Source organism: Protopterus annectens, chromosome 8.part0 (genome assembly GCF_019279795.1).
Source record: "Protopterus annectens isolate FY-2018-M chromosome 8.part0, PAN1.0, whole genome shotgun sequence".
NCBI lineage: Eukaryota > Metazoa > Chordata > Ceratodontiformes > Protopteridae > Protopterus > Protopterus annectens.
In genome coordinates this window covers 1,116,230,742-1,116,248,845 of record NC_056741.1, presented here as the reverse complement: position 1 = coordinate 1,116,248,845, position 18,104 = coordinate 1,116,230,742, and the positions used below count along the sequence as shown (strand labels likewise).

Here is an 18,104-nt window from a genome sequence, read left to right as displayed (position 1 = left end):
AACTGAGTCTAAAGTAACAAAACCAAGCAAACAAAAAAAACTCACTCTGGAAATACCAAACACCAATCTTTTAATAGAAATACAAAGCTTTCAGGTAACAACTCTTCTGTGTAAAAGTAAACTTTAAAAACAATTCCATGTTCAATCGTCTTGGTCTACTTATTTATGTGAAGACTTACGATTACAACATACCACAACACAGTATATCCACAATGGGAATTTTTAATACAGAAAAAAATCAGTAGGTTGAGATAAAATTAAAATACAAGATATAACACAAAATCTGGTGGCTAAAAGTGAGAAACTGTATAAAAAAAAAAAAACTGCAAAGCAAAGAGTAATAAAGAAGTGGGTAAACTTACCTTGGGTAGAACATAACCACCAAAACTACAGGTTTTTGCAATGGCTCTGCCTACTCCTAATGGTGCAATATTTCCAAACCGCAGAATTTCATGAACTGTAGCATTGACATAATGCATCTTCAACCGGTCCTCCCAGACTGGGAGATGTTCACTTCCCACATCATTGTCTATTTCCTGCTGGCATCTTTCTTTAACAAAAAGAAAAAAATACAATCCTCATAATTCATACTTACTTTTCATATTACCTATTCTTCAATATGTCATGCCGCTGTACTGTCAGATTGTTCATCTCATTTTAATCTTTTTTTACATGTTTAGAATACCTCTACTGCCATTTCAGTTAGCAAAGATATACTCACTTCCATATCTAGATATGTATGAAGTCCAAGAAGGTTAATTTTATCAGACTGCTGTGTTACAGGCTTTTTTCTGTTCTTAACATGATTGGAGTCATACAACACCTCCCAGCAAAATGAAACGACAATGCATACTATGAAGAGTTTCTTTATCAAATAATTTTGAAAGGAATCTGTATCTAACTGTCATTAGCTCAAAAAAATCATACAAGACAACAGCTAATGGTGTTTTCATGAGCATACAAATCAATGTAGAATCTTACTTTGACCCTTATTGCATTTCATTTAGTGTGTTTAAACATTGTATAAGTTAAGAAAAAATAAGAACAAAATAAATTAATCCTGGGATATAGGAATATCCTTCCAAAAGATGATACATAACAGGTGTCATCAAGGAGATCTCTCACATACACAACCCTACACAAGAGAGATTGAGATTGTTGATGGCAGAACTGAAGAACGGGAAATCAGCATCTGATTGATGTTTTTCCAAGCTGTTTCTGTAAACAGGTACCAGCTCCTTACCTGAGACAGAATGAATCTGGACAGTGGGTAAAATATCTTTTTAAATATATATAGGTGGAAAATATTTCCAAAGTTCAAATTAATGCTTCAAACATCTTTCTAAAAATACAGATGAGACTCGCCACATCAGAAGTACTAGAATACTCCAAGTATTTAACACAGACCTTGCATATTCATTCTGTGTGTCTAAGTAAATTGGCTTAGAAATAGCCTGCTTTCTCATCTGAGCTAATTATTAAAGTCTGAAGAAGCGTCATTTGGAAGTGAAAGCGCTTAATTTTACTGCAGCTATTAAAGGATTTATTTTCATACTTCTGCTGTGGCGAGTCTCATCTGTGTTTTTAGAAATTTGGTTTTGTTCTGAAGAAGCTCCCTATCCAGGACTGTTTGTTGGTTTTATACAATGCTTCAAACATTCTGACACATAAAAGGTGAAGTTTGTGACAGTGTGAAGTGACTCTTAGTTGCTGTTTGTCTTTTCGGCTTTTCCCGGTTAGGGGTCGCCACAGCGGAACTCCGGTCTGCTAATGATTGGCAGTTGAGTTTTTTTTTTATGGTGCCGAGTTTCCAGCCTGACGCCCAACCTTCAGTGAAGGCACGTCCATTCACGCATGTCTTTCGGAGGACACTTGACGATGGGGAGGACATGCAGACTCCACACAGAAGGCACTCCAACCGAGAATCGAACAGGAGAACCTCTTGCTGTGAGGAAACAACGCTACTGCTGTACCACCACAGCTTATGTGAAGTGTAGTGACTCTTAGTACCAGTTTAAAAACAGAGTGAGTTTATTTCTCAGTCATGAGGCAGAAGTCTAGCAGTGACCAGCTCACTATTACACAGTTGTCTAAAATTAATGTTTTATGCCCTACCCCAACTACATGTTGGTATGTGGCATCCTCTCCCCCAGTGCTTAATATCATAATCTTTCAGGTTGCCTTTACTCAAAAAAATAATTTTTGGAAAAATGGAAAAAAATGTTATAACTGAAACATAAACATCTGTATTTATCTAGTTTGAGCATTTGTGTTTGTCACTTGTTATAAATGTAGGTGGATTGAACACTCTAAATTGGCCATAAGTGTGTGCGTGTGTGTGTGTGTGTGTGTGTGTGTGTGTGTGTGGTGTGAAAGAACTACATCAGCAGGTCTAGCCACCTGGCAGTGTAAACCTTGACTCTAGATGATAGTCACTGTTGAGGTGATACCCTGATCCCACTTGCAAAAATAGGAAAAAGGGGTTGTGGATGAATGTATGTATGGATGGATGGATACATACTTTGATATTAACCTTCTCAGCTATGAAAATATGAAGGTTATGTTATTGCGGGGCATGCTGAGAAATGTCATTGTGGGAGACAGAAAAATACAGTGCCTCGGTCCAGTTATAGTGCCCCACATTGGAAATACCGTTAACTGATGGTTACTAATTATGAAGATATGCAATACTCCAGTAAACAGGCATTCAAAAAGGAATTTCTTTCTGAATTGTGAAATCTCAAAAAAATCTGGCTGGACAAAAGTGCACTGACACCAATTCTTGTCTGTATAGTTCCCAAAATACGAACATTCCTTTGTGAAACTTTAGACAAAAATGTAAGTATGGGCTGGTATGTTTTATAGCACAGTACAGTACTGATGTAAACATAATAAATGTACAATCTCCACTGTAGATAAGACTTTTAGTGTTGATTGCACCATTTTAATAATGTTTACAAGATATTTATATTTGTTTGTATTGTACTTTTTGACTTCACAAGTATGCGCTTATCCACAGCTATTACCTCACTTATACAGCTCATACAGGACACCATTTTGAGTAGGAGTCAGAGCGATTGTACATCTGTTATGATTGCGACTGTTTTTAAAAGCATGCATGCCACAAAGCTTTATGGCTGCTAGCCTTGTGCAACTGCCTTCTTAGTTCCTACCAGCTTCATGGCCTAAATGCTTCCCATTTATTAATATGGCTAGACTGAGTTGGTTCTGCTTAACTTGCTGCACCTGCAGCTTGCTGGACGGGTGCTGCTTGGCACTCTCAGTCTTGGACTGTTGGACAGTAACTTGCTTATTAATTTGAAACAAAAAGGAACTCCTCCCTATGCACAGTGCATGGGCAGCAGCACAGAAAGGTTTGACAAAAGGCAGTCCAACTCCTGCTTTTAATTTCAAAATTCAGCTTTATTTTCTCACTGCTCACAGATCAGATCAGATAATTCTCCTGCTCAGTCATCCCACATTGATGTGGTTGTAGTTCTAGTAATGCTGGTGACAGCAACAGGCTGATGATGTAGCAGTTGGTATAAATTGTAAAAACAGATCATAATTCAAAGGGGTCACTTGCAATTTTGTGGCACCCTGTTAACCAAGTGTAAAATTATTCGCGTTTATATCACATTATCAAAAGATGAAAATAGCGAACGCCATTTCATCCACCCCAAAACATCTAAACATGAAAATATCGAACATTCAGAACAGCAAAATTCGCTGCTCCGAAACACATGCACACAACACAAGCATATCAAACAAACAGCAACCACACACATACACTTAAATTCCTACCTCTAATGCTACACTAAACTAAACATACACTACTATCTACCCACTTACCTTTACCCAAACCCCAACCCTAAGGTCCGTCACTATCGCACACTCACCTAACCCATGCCCTAACCCTAACTCACTTAAACCGCCCCTAACCCTAAAGTCTGTCACTATCGCACACACGCCTAACCCACGCCCTAACCCTAACTCACGTAACCCGCCCTTAACCCTAACGTACAAACAATCGCATACTTACCTGAACCCAACCCGTAACTTTCCACCACACCACTAAGAATAGCGAAGCCACAGAAACGGCCAACCAAATTCTTTCCAGAGGAAAGAATTCGCTGTTCTGCAGCTTCACTATTCTTAGCGTTCGCTGAATAGTGTTCGATATCAGAACATACGAAGTTTTAATACTCCGATGTTCTGATATAGACCCTAAAATTCAGTATTTTTCAACAAATACCAGACAACTGAGAGATATGCCTGCAAAGCAGCCTTCAGTCAAAGTTAACATGTAGTAAAGACAGTAACCTGGTTTTATTTTCCTTAATTTATTGTGCAACATTAGTGTCATACTTTTGAGTCTTATTGTACTTCTATCTTCATTCATTGTGTTTCTCTAATAAAATGGCAAGGCATGCAGATAACTGGTGCTACAGGACTACAGTTTTTATACTATGTTTCTTGCCCAGTGCCTGTCACCGTCAAGCTGTTCATTCCGTATCACAAGGGTGGAAACCATTTGTGATATAACTACGATCCAGGCAGTCTGTTAGGGATTTTCTGTTGTCTGCACCCTCTTCCCCAGTGGCAGAAATATCAGTCTATAGACCCAGTAGCCTGCTATGCCTTTCTCTTGTAAGCATATATATTCCTGTACATACTACACAAAAACTGATGTAATAATGCAAACTGAAAACTGAAGCACACATCCCTGGGCACTGCTATCGCTTTCTAACAGGTTCCATCACTGCTATGCCTTTCTCTTGTAAGCATATACACTTCTGTACATACTACACAAAAGCTGATGTAATAATGCAAACTGAAGACTGAAGCACACATCCCTGTGCACTGCTCTCTCTTTCTAACAGGTTCCATCACTGCAGCAGACCACAATGCCCTCTTCACCCCATGGTAGATGAACTGACATTAGTTAATTCCCCCCTCTAGCCCTTGTTGCTTTCTCCATCACCCAAATCACTATTCAAATTTGGGTCATATGGGTCAGTTGGGGGGGTTGGGTTTTGGGGGGCAATTTATATGGTATAGTAACTTTTATTATATTCACATGAAAATGAGATATTATCACTAAATAATTTTTAGTAGACAATTGTATTAACATTTACAGGCAACTGCTGGGTTAGTTGATGGTTATGGACCTGTTAACTATACTCCTGGGTTTGTCTGTGGACAAGGATGACCTCCACATGTTTGGAATAGGTTCTAACATCTTAACATCACAGGGGGTTCATGAAAGTAATGAAAATAATTCAGAAATGATATGAATCAGTTTTTTTTTTCATCTTAATAAATTGATGAAAACACTATATACCAATGTGTGGCAGTTATGTGGATGATACCTTATTACAGGAATGGGCTACTGCTCAGCAGAATGCTTCTATGCATTTTGTGGAAATACTGATAGGTTATTATGAACGCAGGGTAGCTCAGAATTCAGCTGAGGTTTCTAAAATTTGTGAAGAGGCTAAACCTTTTGAAAGTCAATCATATTACACCACATTTTTTCAAAAGCGTACTAAAAATCTTATTGTAACTGAAAAACAAATAAAGGAAAGGACAATCCAAAAATTTCAAAGAGATATGAGGGATTACACTCAGGGAAAGCCTTTTAGCCACCAGAAAAATGTAAACTTCGCTAATTCAGATTTTATACATCAATCTAACAGAGGAAAGAAGAAGAAATCTATTTTGATAAAAACTAATAATATCAGTGACACGTCGGGTGAGGAATATTCCTCCGTCACTTATGCAGAATGTGAACACGGACAGGAATCACCATCCCCCAAAAAACATATTTTTGGAAACCCTTTAGGGTTAGGAGATGAAGGGGTGGCAGAAAACATAAACCAAGCAGGCACCTTAGACACACTGTTAAAACTGCTTATACCACAGTAGATGATCGTTGTAATATTCATAACATCTCTTCTGTTGTGTTGCCTGATGAGGAAATATAATTACTGAACAAGGGACTAAATTTTGTGCCTGTTTTTTTGTGTCGGAAGATGTGTTTGCTAATGATGTGATTTCATTCTGTTGTTTGTTGAATTTAAAGTTATATTTTGGTGATGATTCTTATTCTGAGCCATCTGATGAATTTCAATTTCATAAGTCTAAATGTATACCCCCTATTAATAGGCAAGTGGCTGCTTTCCAGCAGTGTGTTCTCAAAGATCTACATTTTATGGGGAAAGGTATGTCTGTTTCTAGGAACATTTTAACAACGTCACAGTTTCAAATATTAACTGACTTTCAAAACAACACTAATTTGTTTATTTCTGCTGACAAGGGTGGGGCTATTGCTGTTATGGATTAGTCCATGTATTTGGATGAGGCTGTTAGTTGTCAGATGGGAGATTTTACAAGAAAATGTCTACAGATCCCACATATAAATTCAAGAGAAATCGACTCCTTCCTTCAGTTGGCATTTAATAAGGGTATTGTTAGTCAAACTGTTGTGACTCATTTGACGGTACCTGATCCCTAACCTAATATCTATACATACTGCCAAAGATAGATAAAGATCTCCATAGACCACCAGCTAGGCCCATTGTTTCTGGCAATGGGTCCCTTACTGAACCCTTATCTGTTTTTCTTGCTAAATATTTGAAACCATTACTACAAGTTGTTAGAGCCAGGATTCAAGACAATACTGAATTTTTGAATATTATATTTGAGTTGCAACTTGAACCAGGATGGATTATGTGTACATTGGATGTAATGGCCCTCTATACTAACATACCACATTGGGCAATTGGGCAGGCCTGATGGCCTTGGAATATTGGTTAAATTGGGTCTCATTATATAGTTAAGGGTTCAATACATTTCTTCTGTGTCTTACTGAACAGGTTCTAACAAAGAATGTTTTTTACTTTAATGGTGAATGTTATTTGCAGGTTAAAGGGACAGTGATGGGTGCATCTTTTGCACCCATCTATGCGGATCTTTTTTATGGGGTATTTGGAGGAACAACTTATATATGATATGACATATATTGACTACCTTACAGTTAATGAGCCCATTATCCCAGTGGTTTTTGGGTTACCAAAGATCCACAGATATGTAGACAACCCCCATTTAGGTCTATAGTGGCGGCCAGAGGTTCTAAAACAGAACCACTGGCCGCTTACATTGATCACTATAGTAAACCTATTATAGTGAAGATTGACCACATTCTTAAAGACTCATGGCATTGTCTCAAGATGTTGAGGGATGTAGGCCCGATTGATAACTTGATGTTTGTTGCCATTGATGTGATCAATTTATTTTCCGTGATTCCCCATGAAGAAGGTATACGAGCTTTCGAGAAATGTTTGTTTGATTCTGGTATTTTACCGAATGCTAAAGTTAACTTTGTTACCAGACTTATGGAAATTGTTTTAGAAAACAATTTTTTGTATTTTGAGGGGGAATATTTTCGGCAAGTCACGTGGGTTGCGATGGGAGCAAAATGTGCCCCCATTTTTGCAAACTTGGTTTTATTAGATTGTGAAAACCAGTTTGTGTTTAAGTCTCAATTCATGCACAAAATATTAAAATATCTGACATTTTTGGATGATATACTGGTGCTATGGAGAGGTACTGAAAGTGAGTTAGAAGAGATTTTGTACTATTTGAACAAAAGCACTGGGTATCTATCATTCACTCACAGAATTCATCCATTGGAGATTGATTATTTAGATATTCTATTCAGGAAAAAAGATGTTTTTTGACCTCCACAATTTTCAGAAACTACCTTCTCTAATGGATTGTTACATTATGACAGTTGCCATCCTCCCCATCAGAAGAGGGGAGTTGTGAAGGGCCAAATGTGCAGATTATCAAGGCTCATTAGTGATGATGGTGAATTTAGAAGTAAAATATATAAATTGATCGGAATGAACATGAATAGGGGTTACCCTTTTAAAATGTTACTACGTATCAAAAAAGAAGTAAACAGGTGTAGGTCTACTTTGTTTTGTCCCATATTGATGTGAGATGCTAGTGTTACAGATGACAATAATAAACTACAAGTGAACAATAAGGTTATGGTAGTAAAATATAACCATGATTGTTTAGAAATATGGAGACCACTTGGGATACTTGTTTTGATGCAACACTCAGACAAAAAGTAGGTGACAAGCCACGCATAGTTTACAGTAGGGGCAGGAACGTGAAAGATTTGCTGGAAACGAATGGGTCAAAAATAAATAAACATTACAGGTCCCAGATGTTTAAATGTGGACACTGTAATTATTGTAAATTTGTTAATGATGGCCCATATGTGGCTGTGGAAGGTTACCACCGTACTCTTGATTGTCCCGGTAGATGTACCTGCACTGCACTACCATGAATGTGGTATACATAGCAACATGCAGTACATGCTTGGCATTCTATGTGGGGAAAACTACCCGTAAACTTAAGGACAGAATTGCCAAGCATGTCAGGGACATCAAGAATAAGAAAACTGTCAGTGCACTGTATAACCATTCAAATATTTGCACTAATTTTAGGAGACTTTTATTCTTTATTATTGACCAGGTGGTGAAAAACCAGAGTGGTGGTGATTATAAGCTGGCTTTAGAGTTAAGTGAGACATGGTGGCAACCAAGACTCAATGCCAGAACTAACCGGGAAAAAGCTGAAAGAAGAAGAAAAAGAAGAATGACAACATATCTATTGTTCCACTTTTAAAACAGAGAGCTTTGAATATTTGAACATTTGATGAATATTATGCAATGTTTATATATTTTTTATGTTTTTATATTGTTGTGTGTGTTTTTTACCTGGGGGTTTGAGTATGGACTTAATATGAACTTTTTAAATACATTGTATTTTTTTAAAGGCAACAGTTAATATTATTGTGTGATGTCACTTCAATAAGCTTTAAAAGGGAAGTGATGTTTATTTTTTATGACTCTGATGAAGCCTGGGATGTACAGGTGAAAGCACTCAGTCGTTTGGTTAATTTTGAATAAAACAGAGTTTCGCTTTTCAGGTTTGTGGTGTGCCCTTCTTTTTTTATGTTTTTGTGTTTGGTGATACTTTTCGTTAACCCCACCCTTTGTGTGGTGGTCCATTGAGCAACTTATATATGATGTCACTTATAATTTGTTTTTGGATGAGACTGACATCTGGCGTAGGTATTTGGACGACTGCTGGATGGTGTGGAGGTCTGACACTGCTTATTTGCATGAGTTTGTCGAATATTTGAACGACAACAAATGGGGCATACCTTTCACTTTACATTATGACATCAGCAATATTACTTTTCTGGATGTCCAAATCTCATGTAATAGTGATGGCACCTTGGACAGCAGTGTTTTTCGTAAACATTCACAGTTTAATACCTTGTTGCACGCAAATAGTTTTCACCAAGACACATTATTGGGAACATCTCTAAGTCACAATTTTTACGCATACATCGTATCTGTTCTTCTGATCGGAATTATATTTAACAACAGCAGGATTTGGTCAATCGGTTCTGTCAACGTGGTTACAAAAGGGAACATATTATTGAAACTAGTCATTGGGTTTCCAATCAGAATAGATCATCTTTGCTGAAGTATCAGCATAGGAACCAAGGAAGGAATCATACTATTAGATTAATTACTAGTTATGGCAGGAACACTTCTAATTTCATGGATGTCATACATAAATATTGGGACATTCTACTTCCTGATGACAGGTTGTAAAATATATTAGCCTCCAGATGTCGATTTTCATTTCGTAGAGGTAAAATGTTGGGCGTTTCTTTTTAACCACTATAAAAAAAAGAACAAAGTTTGTTCTGGTTCTACACATCAAATGACTATAGATGGAGAGTTACTTAGGTTGTGGCCCTTGTGGCCACTGCTCTTTGTGTAGATATGTCCTGAAGTCGAAGCAGTTTACTAGTAAAAATACTCCCAAAGTATATGGGAAGGTTTGTAGGCAACTGTAGCACTGATTGGATCATTTATTTAGCAACATGTCCATGTTCTGCTTTTTTATGCAGGACAAACTTCGCATCCACTCAGGATACGTATTTCAGAACATATTAGTGATATCAGAAATAAAAGATTGCCCAGTGCCCTTTACAAACATTCCATTAAGCATCCTACACACATTTTATGTTAGTCATCATTGACAAAATTGAGGGAGATAGGAGAAATAAAAACTGGTTGGCATAATATTTTAAACAGGAAAGAAAACAGTTGGATTATTAAGTTAGGTGGCTTATTTGCTCCAGATTTTAATGAGCATTTGTAATCTTCCAATCATTATGCAGCTTTGAAGATGGGTACCTATAAAATGCAAGTTAGATTTGTGGTTGTATACTCACTGATGGTGTTTCTACCGAAACCGGCTTGAATATTGTATTTGTTTTTGTATATATAAATGCTTCTAGTGCTTTTTCACTTGCTGAACTGTGGATATTAAAAGGTTGTGATCCACTTTACAGAGCTGGCCGGTTTATTCCTGCTGTTTTATCCATCTGTACCATGGAACAAATGTACACTACTAATATGTTTACAAATAAATAGGGTTTCCTATTTTTTATGTGAAATACCAAAATATCTCACTCACATACTTACATGTTTCATTTTTTTTCTTTCTCTTTTTTAAATAGCTCTACTGGTTTTATGAAATAAACAATTTAGAATACACAATTGAGGACTGTATACATTACTTTTTTGCATATTAATCTCATGTTTTAAACAGTCTTATAATTGCGAATGTTACAGAATCCATCCTATCTACAATAAATAAAACATTCAAAACACTACTTACAATCATATGTGATGCATCATGTTGTCATATCTACATAATTTAGCTAACTCTGTTTATAACGGGAACATTAATAAAATATTCAAACAGTAAGTAGATCTAATTACTAAAAGAAGAAAATGAAAAACAGGATAAACCGAAGCATGACTGAATCTTCAGAATAAAATGTTTATTGAGTTTAGCACTTTCATGGTCAGAATGACCGCCAAAATCATTTTTAAACATATCCCAATCTCTGTAAAAATATGTAAACCACCTATCAAAAACTTTGCATTTAAAACAAACCAATCATAAGCATTTAAAATAAATTAAAATAAAAATGAAAAATTTTCACTGGTCCATTACATTCAAGTAGCGAACATCATGTTAAAGTGCAATTGTACCTATCAGAGTCATTGAACACATAATGGTAGTCCAATAACATTGTTTAACTCTCATCCACTGAAGTGCATTGCATCCTGTCCTATATAGGACACCAAGGAAGTGTACACTATAATAAGAGCACAACAGCACCCTATGACGAACCTCTAAGTGTTGTGGACTATTGAATCATCATGTATTTAATTCTTCCACTGAACTTCATAATGAAATACTTTACTAACCTATCAAAACTTAAAACGGGCCAATCATAAAACATTTCCCTCATTCATCTGACTGTGCATTATAAAATTGATCCATCAGGATCATATAATGTACTGTCACATAGTATCATACTAAAACAAAACATTATTCAGTGACAACTGTGTTAGTGATGTCTGTATGAGGCATAAGAAGAAACAATCAAAAGATGATGGAAAACACGTCCAGACAACCAAACACCCTGAAAACGAAGGTATTATTAAATATGCAATATCGCCTATCAAATACTTCTGAATGTAGAAATCTAACCAATCACCATGTATTTCTTTATCTAAACCAAATATATCATACTGTAAGTGCTTATATGATAAATGCAAAGGAAATACTCAAAATTAGAGTATTAAAACATCCAAAAAATGACTATCCTAAAAATGAAGGTCTTGTTAGGTACACTAAATCCACCTATCAAAAACATCTAAGCAGTGGAATTCTATCAATCACAGCAACATTCTCTCTTCTAATCAACATCTTAATAGGGCGCATTATTGACCTGCCAAAATTCCACATTTGTGGAATAAGCCAATCACAAAATGTTATCCTCTTTCATCTGATCCTGAGTCTGATCCGTCAGAATTCTATGAGTATCTTTTTCAATAATATACGTATTAACGATATATGTAAAATAAATAAAAAAAGCACACTCAAAAATAACATACAAATCAAATAATACTGATACCCAACTTATGCCTGTTCACACTGACTCACCTAGGAAAGCCACGAGCCTTCAGAATGGGTTTCAGTGATACACCATCATTCAAATCTTCCCCCGTCTGCTCTAAGTTTGATAATCCATCTAAGGTCAGATCTTTCACTATTATTTTTAATATCATCTATGTGAATATTCTCATATAAATTTTCTATCACTAGGAACTTAAAATTGTGTGTAAGATGTTCTGCTACATGTTTAGCTAACGCATTCATTATATTAGCAGTCCTTATTGTCGCTCATCTTGTGTAGTCAAATATGATGATGAGGCTTGGGTGTTTTTCTAAGTAGTTTGCTACACACAAACACATCAGGATGGATGACTGGAACATTAAAACAAACTAACCGACTAACTGATGCACACACATATGCTTCCACTCTGGTTGTTCACTCAAAATGGCACTCTTGCTTGCATGCGTTCAATACTTATATGCATGTGCCCATAGACTGCAATGCTTCTTAAAGACACAAGACACACTCTGATCTACATCCTCCCTTTTTTGACTAGTCTGTCATGCAATGAAAAATGACGATTAAATAGGCATGCAAATTATACAGACATATATATATATATATATATATATATATATCTATATATATATATATATATATATATATATATATATATATATATATATATAAACAAGAATAATCATGTCCAGGTTGCCACGTATCTAGGATTAGGTCTTGAGATACAGCCTGACCTCGTAATATAATACTTAATCAGAACTGGGTTTAGCAACAGGTACAGTCACTGGGAAATATTCTGCTCCAGGATTTTCAAGGATACTTTCAGGAATAGGAACAGATGATATAATGCTGTCTGGAGTCACCATTACATACAAGATGCTGTAACACTGGCTCAGACACCGGTAGTAAATGTTTCCAAATCCACCTAAATTCCATCCCTTGCGATTCCACCATATACGATCTTGGTTCTTCACACAAATGTTTCACAAGTCCAATCCAATCAAATCCTTTTGCTGTCTGCTTCCTCACTATTTCTCCTTCTTTTAATGGATTCAGAGTTTGCTGGTCTTGTCGCAGTAGGACTTTTGGGGCAAATGTTTTTTAGGAGTTGGGCTTTCACTGCTTTGTTGATTTTAGCACATGGAACAAACAAATTCTCACTGATTGGTTGTGTGGTTCTGGACTGTCTCAATGTAAGTCTCTGAGCAGGTGAACCAAGTAAATTACTGTGAGGAATGTTTCTGAGATTAAGCAAATTTAGAAAAACATCAGTATTGTCTCATTTGGATTTCTCTAAAAGCTGTTTTGCACTTTGAACTGCACTTTCAGCCAAGCCATGTGATTGTGGGTATTCAGGACTATTAGTAACATGAACAAAGTCCCATGTTTCAGCAAATCTTTTGAACTGCTGACTTGTAAACTGTGCACCATTGTCAGAAATGACTTTGTGCAGACTACCATGGACAGAAAAATGTCTCTCAATTTCATAATGACAGCACTGGAAGTTAGGTTAGGAAGTAGGTTAATCTCAAACCAATTTGAATAAGAGTCTACTAATACCAAGTAATATTGACCACTCCATTCAAAAATATCTGTAGCTACTGTTTACCAAGGTAGTTCAGGAATCTGGCTTAACTAAAGTGGTTCTTTTTGTTGATGCGGTGTAGTACTACTACAAACAGAACGAGATGAAAGAACCTTCTCAATACTTTATGACAAAGAAGGCCAAATTACTAAACCTCTCATCCTTCTTTTGGTAGAATCAGTTCCTGGGTGGCCACATGGCAAGATTTTAATGTACTCTTGTTGCAAGGATGTTGGAACTATCACTTTTGGACCTTTAATAATGATACCATCTTCCATCAAAATCTCATCTCTGTAAGGAAAATACTGCTGTATATCTACTGGTAAACAAGATTGCTTTGACGGCCATCCTTAACTGATAAAGTGGTTGTGCTTCTGAAGAATAGGATCTGAAGCTGTGTGAGTTCTAAGCTTATCAGTCAGGTTTCTCATTTTCATGCTGTTCAGTGTTTTTTCTAGGTGATTGGGAAAAGTATCAGCAAGATAAAGAGGTTTGCCTTTTGTGTAAACAAGGTTGAAATTGTACTTTTGCAACTTGAGCATCAAGCGCTGCAATCTTGCAGAAGCTGCGTGCATTGGCTTTTTCATGATAGTGACCAAATGTTGGTGGTCAGTTTAGATTTGAATAGGTCAGCCATAAATATAATCATGGAACTTAGAACATGCAAGCACAATTGCCAAAAGCTCTTTCAATTTGTACTTACTGCATCTCGGTTTGGGTTAGAGTTCTCAATGCATAGGCTACTAGTCTACCCTCATGAAGAATGACTGCACCAAGACCAAACTTTGAAGCATCACAGGAAAGAGTTACTGGTTTGTGAATATATTATCTTAAAGTGGGTGGACTGGCAGTTTTCTGTTTTGGTGTTGTTCCAACCAAAACCAAGTTACATCTTTGCATGTCAACTCGCTTAGCAGTGCTGAAAGCTGACTCAGATCTGGAATGAACGTGTCTAAATAGTTGACAGTGCCAAGAAAACATTGTAAGGCTTGGACATTGTCTGGAGTTGGCATCTCAAGAATTGTAATTTACATGAAGGATCTGGTTGTAAGCCTGAACTGGTAAACAACTGACTCACATAATTAACTTCTTGTAGCCTGAATTGACATTTCTGAAGATTCAGTTTAAGATTAATTTCACGAGCATGTTCCAGAACTTTCCTGAGGTTTCTATCAAGTTCAAGTTCACCATTGCCTCCTACAAGAATATCATCTACTATTATAACACAAGCATAGCCATAAAAAAATTTTCCATCGCACGGTGAGAGACTTCAGTGACGGAATTTATTCCAAATGGCATTCTCAAAAATCTGTACCTTCCAAATCTTGTACTGAAAGTGGTAGCAATGAAGATTTTCAATCAAGCAAAATTTGCCAAAATTAACTTTTTTGCATCTAAGACAAAAAAAATGAGGCGTTTGGCATTAAGACAGCAACTTCTTCGACTGTACACATTGGATGATGAGGTTGTTTTAATGCTTTGTTCAAATCTCTTGGATCAATGCATATTCAAATGTCATCTAAACTTTTCTTATGAGCTACTACCATGGAAGTCATTCAGTTGGCTCTTCAACTGGATAAATTACTCCCAGCTGCACCATTCTGTCTAGCTTGGCTTTGCTTCTGTTCTGCATAGCTACTGGAACTTTCCGTGCTGGTCTGATGACTGGGTTACCACGTGGTCCAGTTTCACGGAGTACACAACAGGGAGTTTGCCTAGTTCATCTTCAAAAATATCAGCATACTCAGAAAAAATAATTTGGGTGAAATCTGAGCTCTTATCTTGCATGCTTACATGGTGGACTTCGTTATTAAATTAAAGCAATCCCATTTTCAAATGGTCTCTGAGGCCTAATAATGACTGCATGTGTCTCTTGACTATGAAAAACAGCAAGTCATAGCTGTTCCCACCAGAATAACTACTGAGCCTTTGTTTGAATCTTTTCACCACCATAACCAACAAGCTTTGCACACTTTGCCAAATTAAGTTCTCCAACTTTTACTCTAGCAAACGTTTCTGCTAACACAACACTGCACTTTGAACCGGTATCAACTTTGAACTCTACAGGTCTCCCATTGATCCAAACAGTATAGTACAAAGTATGCTCTTTTTCCACAAATCTACTGCATTGACCTTTTCATCAAGCACAAACACACCGTCAACATAAAAAGTAGTGTTGCAGCTTTCTAACTGATCAACTTGCCTCTGTGAAATGCTCTTTTTAATAAAAGAATGTGCCCATGTAGCTTTACAAAGCTTTTTGAAATGGTTCCACTTTTTAAATGTGTGGCATTGCTGACCAGATGCTAAGCACTTTACTCATTTGGGCTCATGGCTACCTCCACAATTACGACAGTTGACCATGAGGCTTGTTACCAGGTTTTGCTGAGTCACCTCTCTGCTTTGCTGTGTGTGCCCTGGGTTCTACTGAAGCTGCTCTGGGTTTTATAGGAACCACGCCCTTAGGCCTATATCTTTTAACCTCATGCTGCATACTATGAACATTAGCACTGGAAGACACTGCAAGCATGCTTATCTCATTTGTAAGCATATTTGTGCACTTTTCTGTGACCTCATATATCTGACAAATCTCTATGGCTTTGCTCAAAGTTAAATCATTGTCTCAAAGCAAAATCTTTCTCACTGCATCATCTTTAATACCACACACAAGGTTGTCTATCAGCTCATCTCTCAGATCACCAAATCTGCACATTTTTGCCTTACTTCTCAAGTCGGTTTTATATGCTGCAAAAGTTTCACCAGGCTTTTGATCTCATGTGTAAAATAAGTGTCTTTCCATTGTAATATTCTTTGGGGGTTGCACATTTCTCTAAATTTATGTTTTAAGCACTCAGGGTCTTCCCGCATTTCAGCCAGTACCACAATATAGTGGTCTTCCCCCTCCTCTGCAAATACAGGAGATGCATACATAAATGAACGTTCACTTTCAGTGGCTTCGGACCCTGCTAGATTAAGCAGAATAAATGCTTTTATACATGCGTCTTTGTCAGAAAAAGTATGAAAATATTGTACTCTTGCTCAAACACTCTCCAATTTTCTGCAATATTGTTATCAAACACAAATGGACTGGGTCTGTGAAATCCTTCTGCCATGCCAACAAATTACTTTTAGACACATTACAAACTTGGCTCTTGTAATTATGTATGGACATTCACACACAACAGGCACTTGCAATAATATTCAAATGCACAATAATCTCTTTGAAATGACTGTACTTTGTGAAAGAACTGTACTGTAATACTGCACACACTTGCCAACACTTTGCATACTTCGAATAGCTTCAGTTTATGTGAAAAAGTACATTGCAAAAAATATAATTTTCCCTTTTCTAAACAGTTTATGTGATTCAAAGTTATTTTGAGCATTTCATAAGTAAATTGAATATTTTTATCAATATGTTACAGTTTCAAACCTTTCCTTTAATTACAAATTAATTTTCAGCATTTTGAATGCTTCATTTCATAATTGTTGCGTAAAAAAATCATTTAAGCAAGTTTTAGTACCTGGAATTCATTTCTGATCTGTTTGCAAGTCGTTTGAGCTTCAGATGATTCACTCGTATATATTCCTCCATTTCTGACTGTGCACCTCATGGTTTTGACTTCAGATCCCATTCTGACACCATGTCGCTTGTTTTGTGTATTCAAATAAGATGATGAGGCTTTGGTATTCGTTTAAGTAGTTTATTATAAACAAACACATCAGGATGGATGACTGGAACATTAAACTTTAACAAACTGACTGACTATATACATGCTTTCCATCTGGCTGCTCACTCAAAATGGCACTCTTGCTTGCACATGCTCAGTACTTACATGCATGTGCCCATAGATTGGAATGCTTCTTAAAGGTACAACACACACTCTGATCTACACTTATATTATACAAATGTTCCCTATTCTGCTCTTTAAAACTCTTGTTAGTCTTACCAACATAAAAAGGAACTACATTGGATGCAATGTGCTAAATACACTATATGGTGCATTTCACAACTTGCAGATATTTTAAATATGAACCTCTGTCCTAAATCTGGATGTGAAAATTCATTACTGATGTCTATATAGCTGCAAAAATTACAGTTAGAGGAGGAGTATGTTCTCATCTTCGCTTCTCCCTCTGAACTATGCTTATTCCTCAGATAACATAAAAGTCTCTTGATAGACTTCCTAATCTTAAAACTAAAATGGGGTTCTTCCCCCACCAAATTCGTAATTCACTCATCCACATTAATATTGGCCAATGTTTCCGAAAGATGTTTGTCACCTGATTGACATTACTAGTATAATAAATAGGTACATTTACAAATGCCCTACTATTTCTGTTGTTAGTGATGTTGATTTTAATGTCATTACTGCGAGAGAAATATGGTTTAGCTGTAGTTTCTCTCAAAGGTACTACTTGTGA

General features: G+C 36.6%; 1 protein-coding gene across 1 annotated transcript in view; it reads right to left on the bottom strand.

Moving 5' to 3' along the window:
• Positions 1–18,104, bottom strand: part of LOC122809266 (cytochrome P450 2J4-like) — a 668,981-nt gene that overhangs the window by 207,982 nt on the left and 442,895 nt on the right. Inside the window, exon 7 of the mRNA XM_044080640.1 lies at positions 363–550. Coding sequence (XP_043936575.1) covers positions 363–550 — 188 coding nt within the window. The remainder of the gene's footprint in view (positions 1–362; positions 551–18,104) is intronic.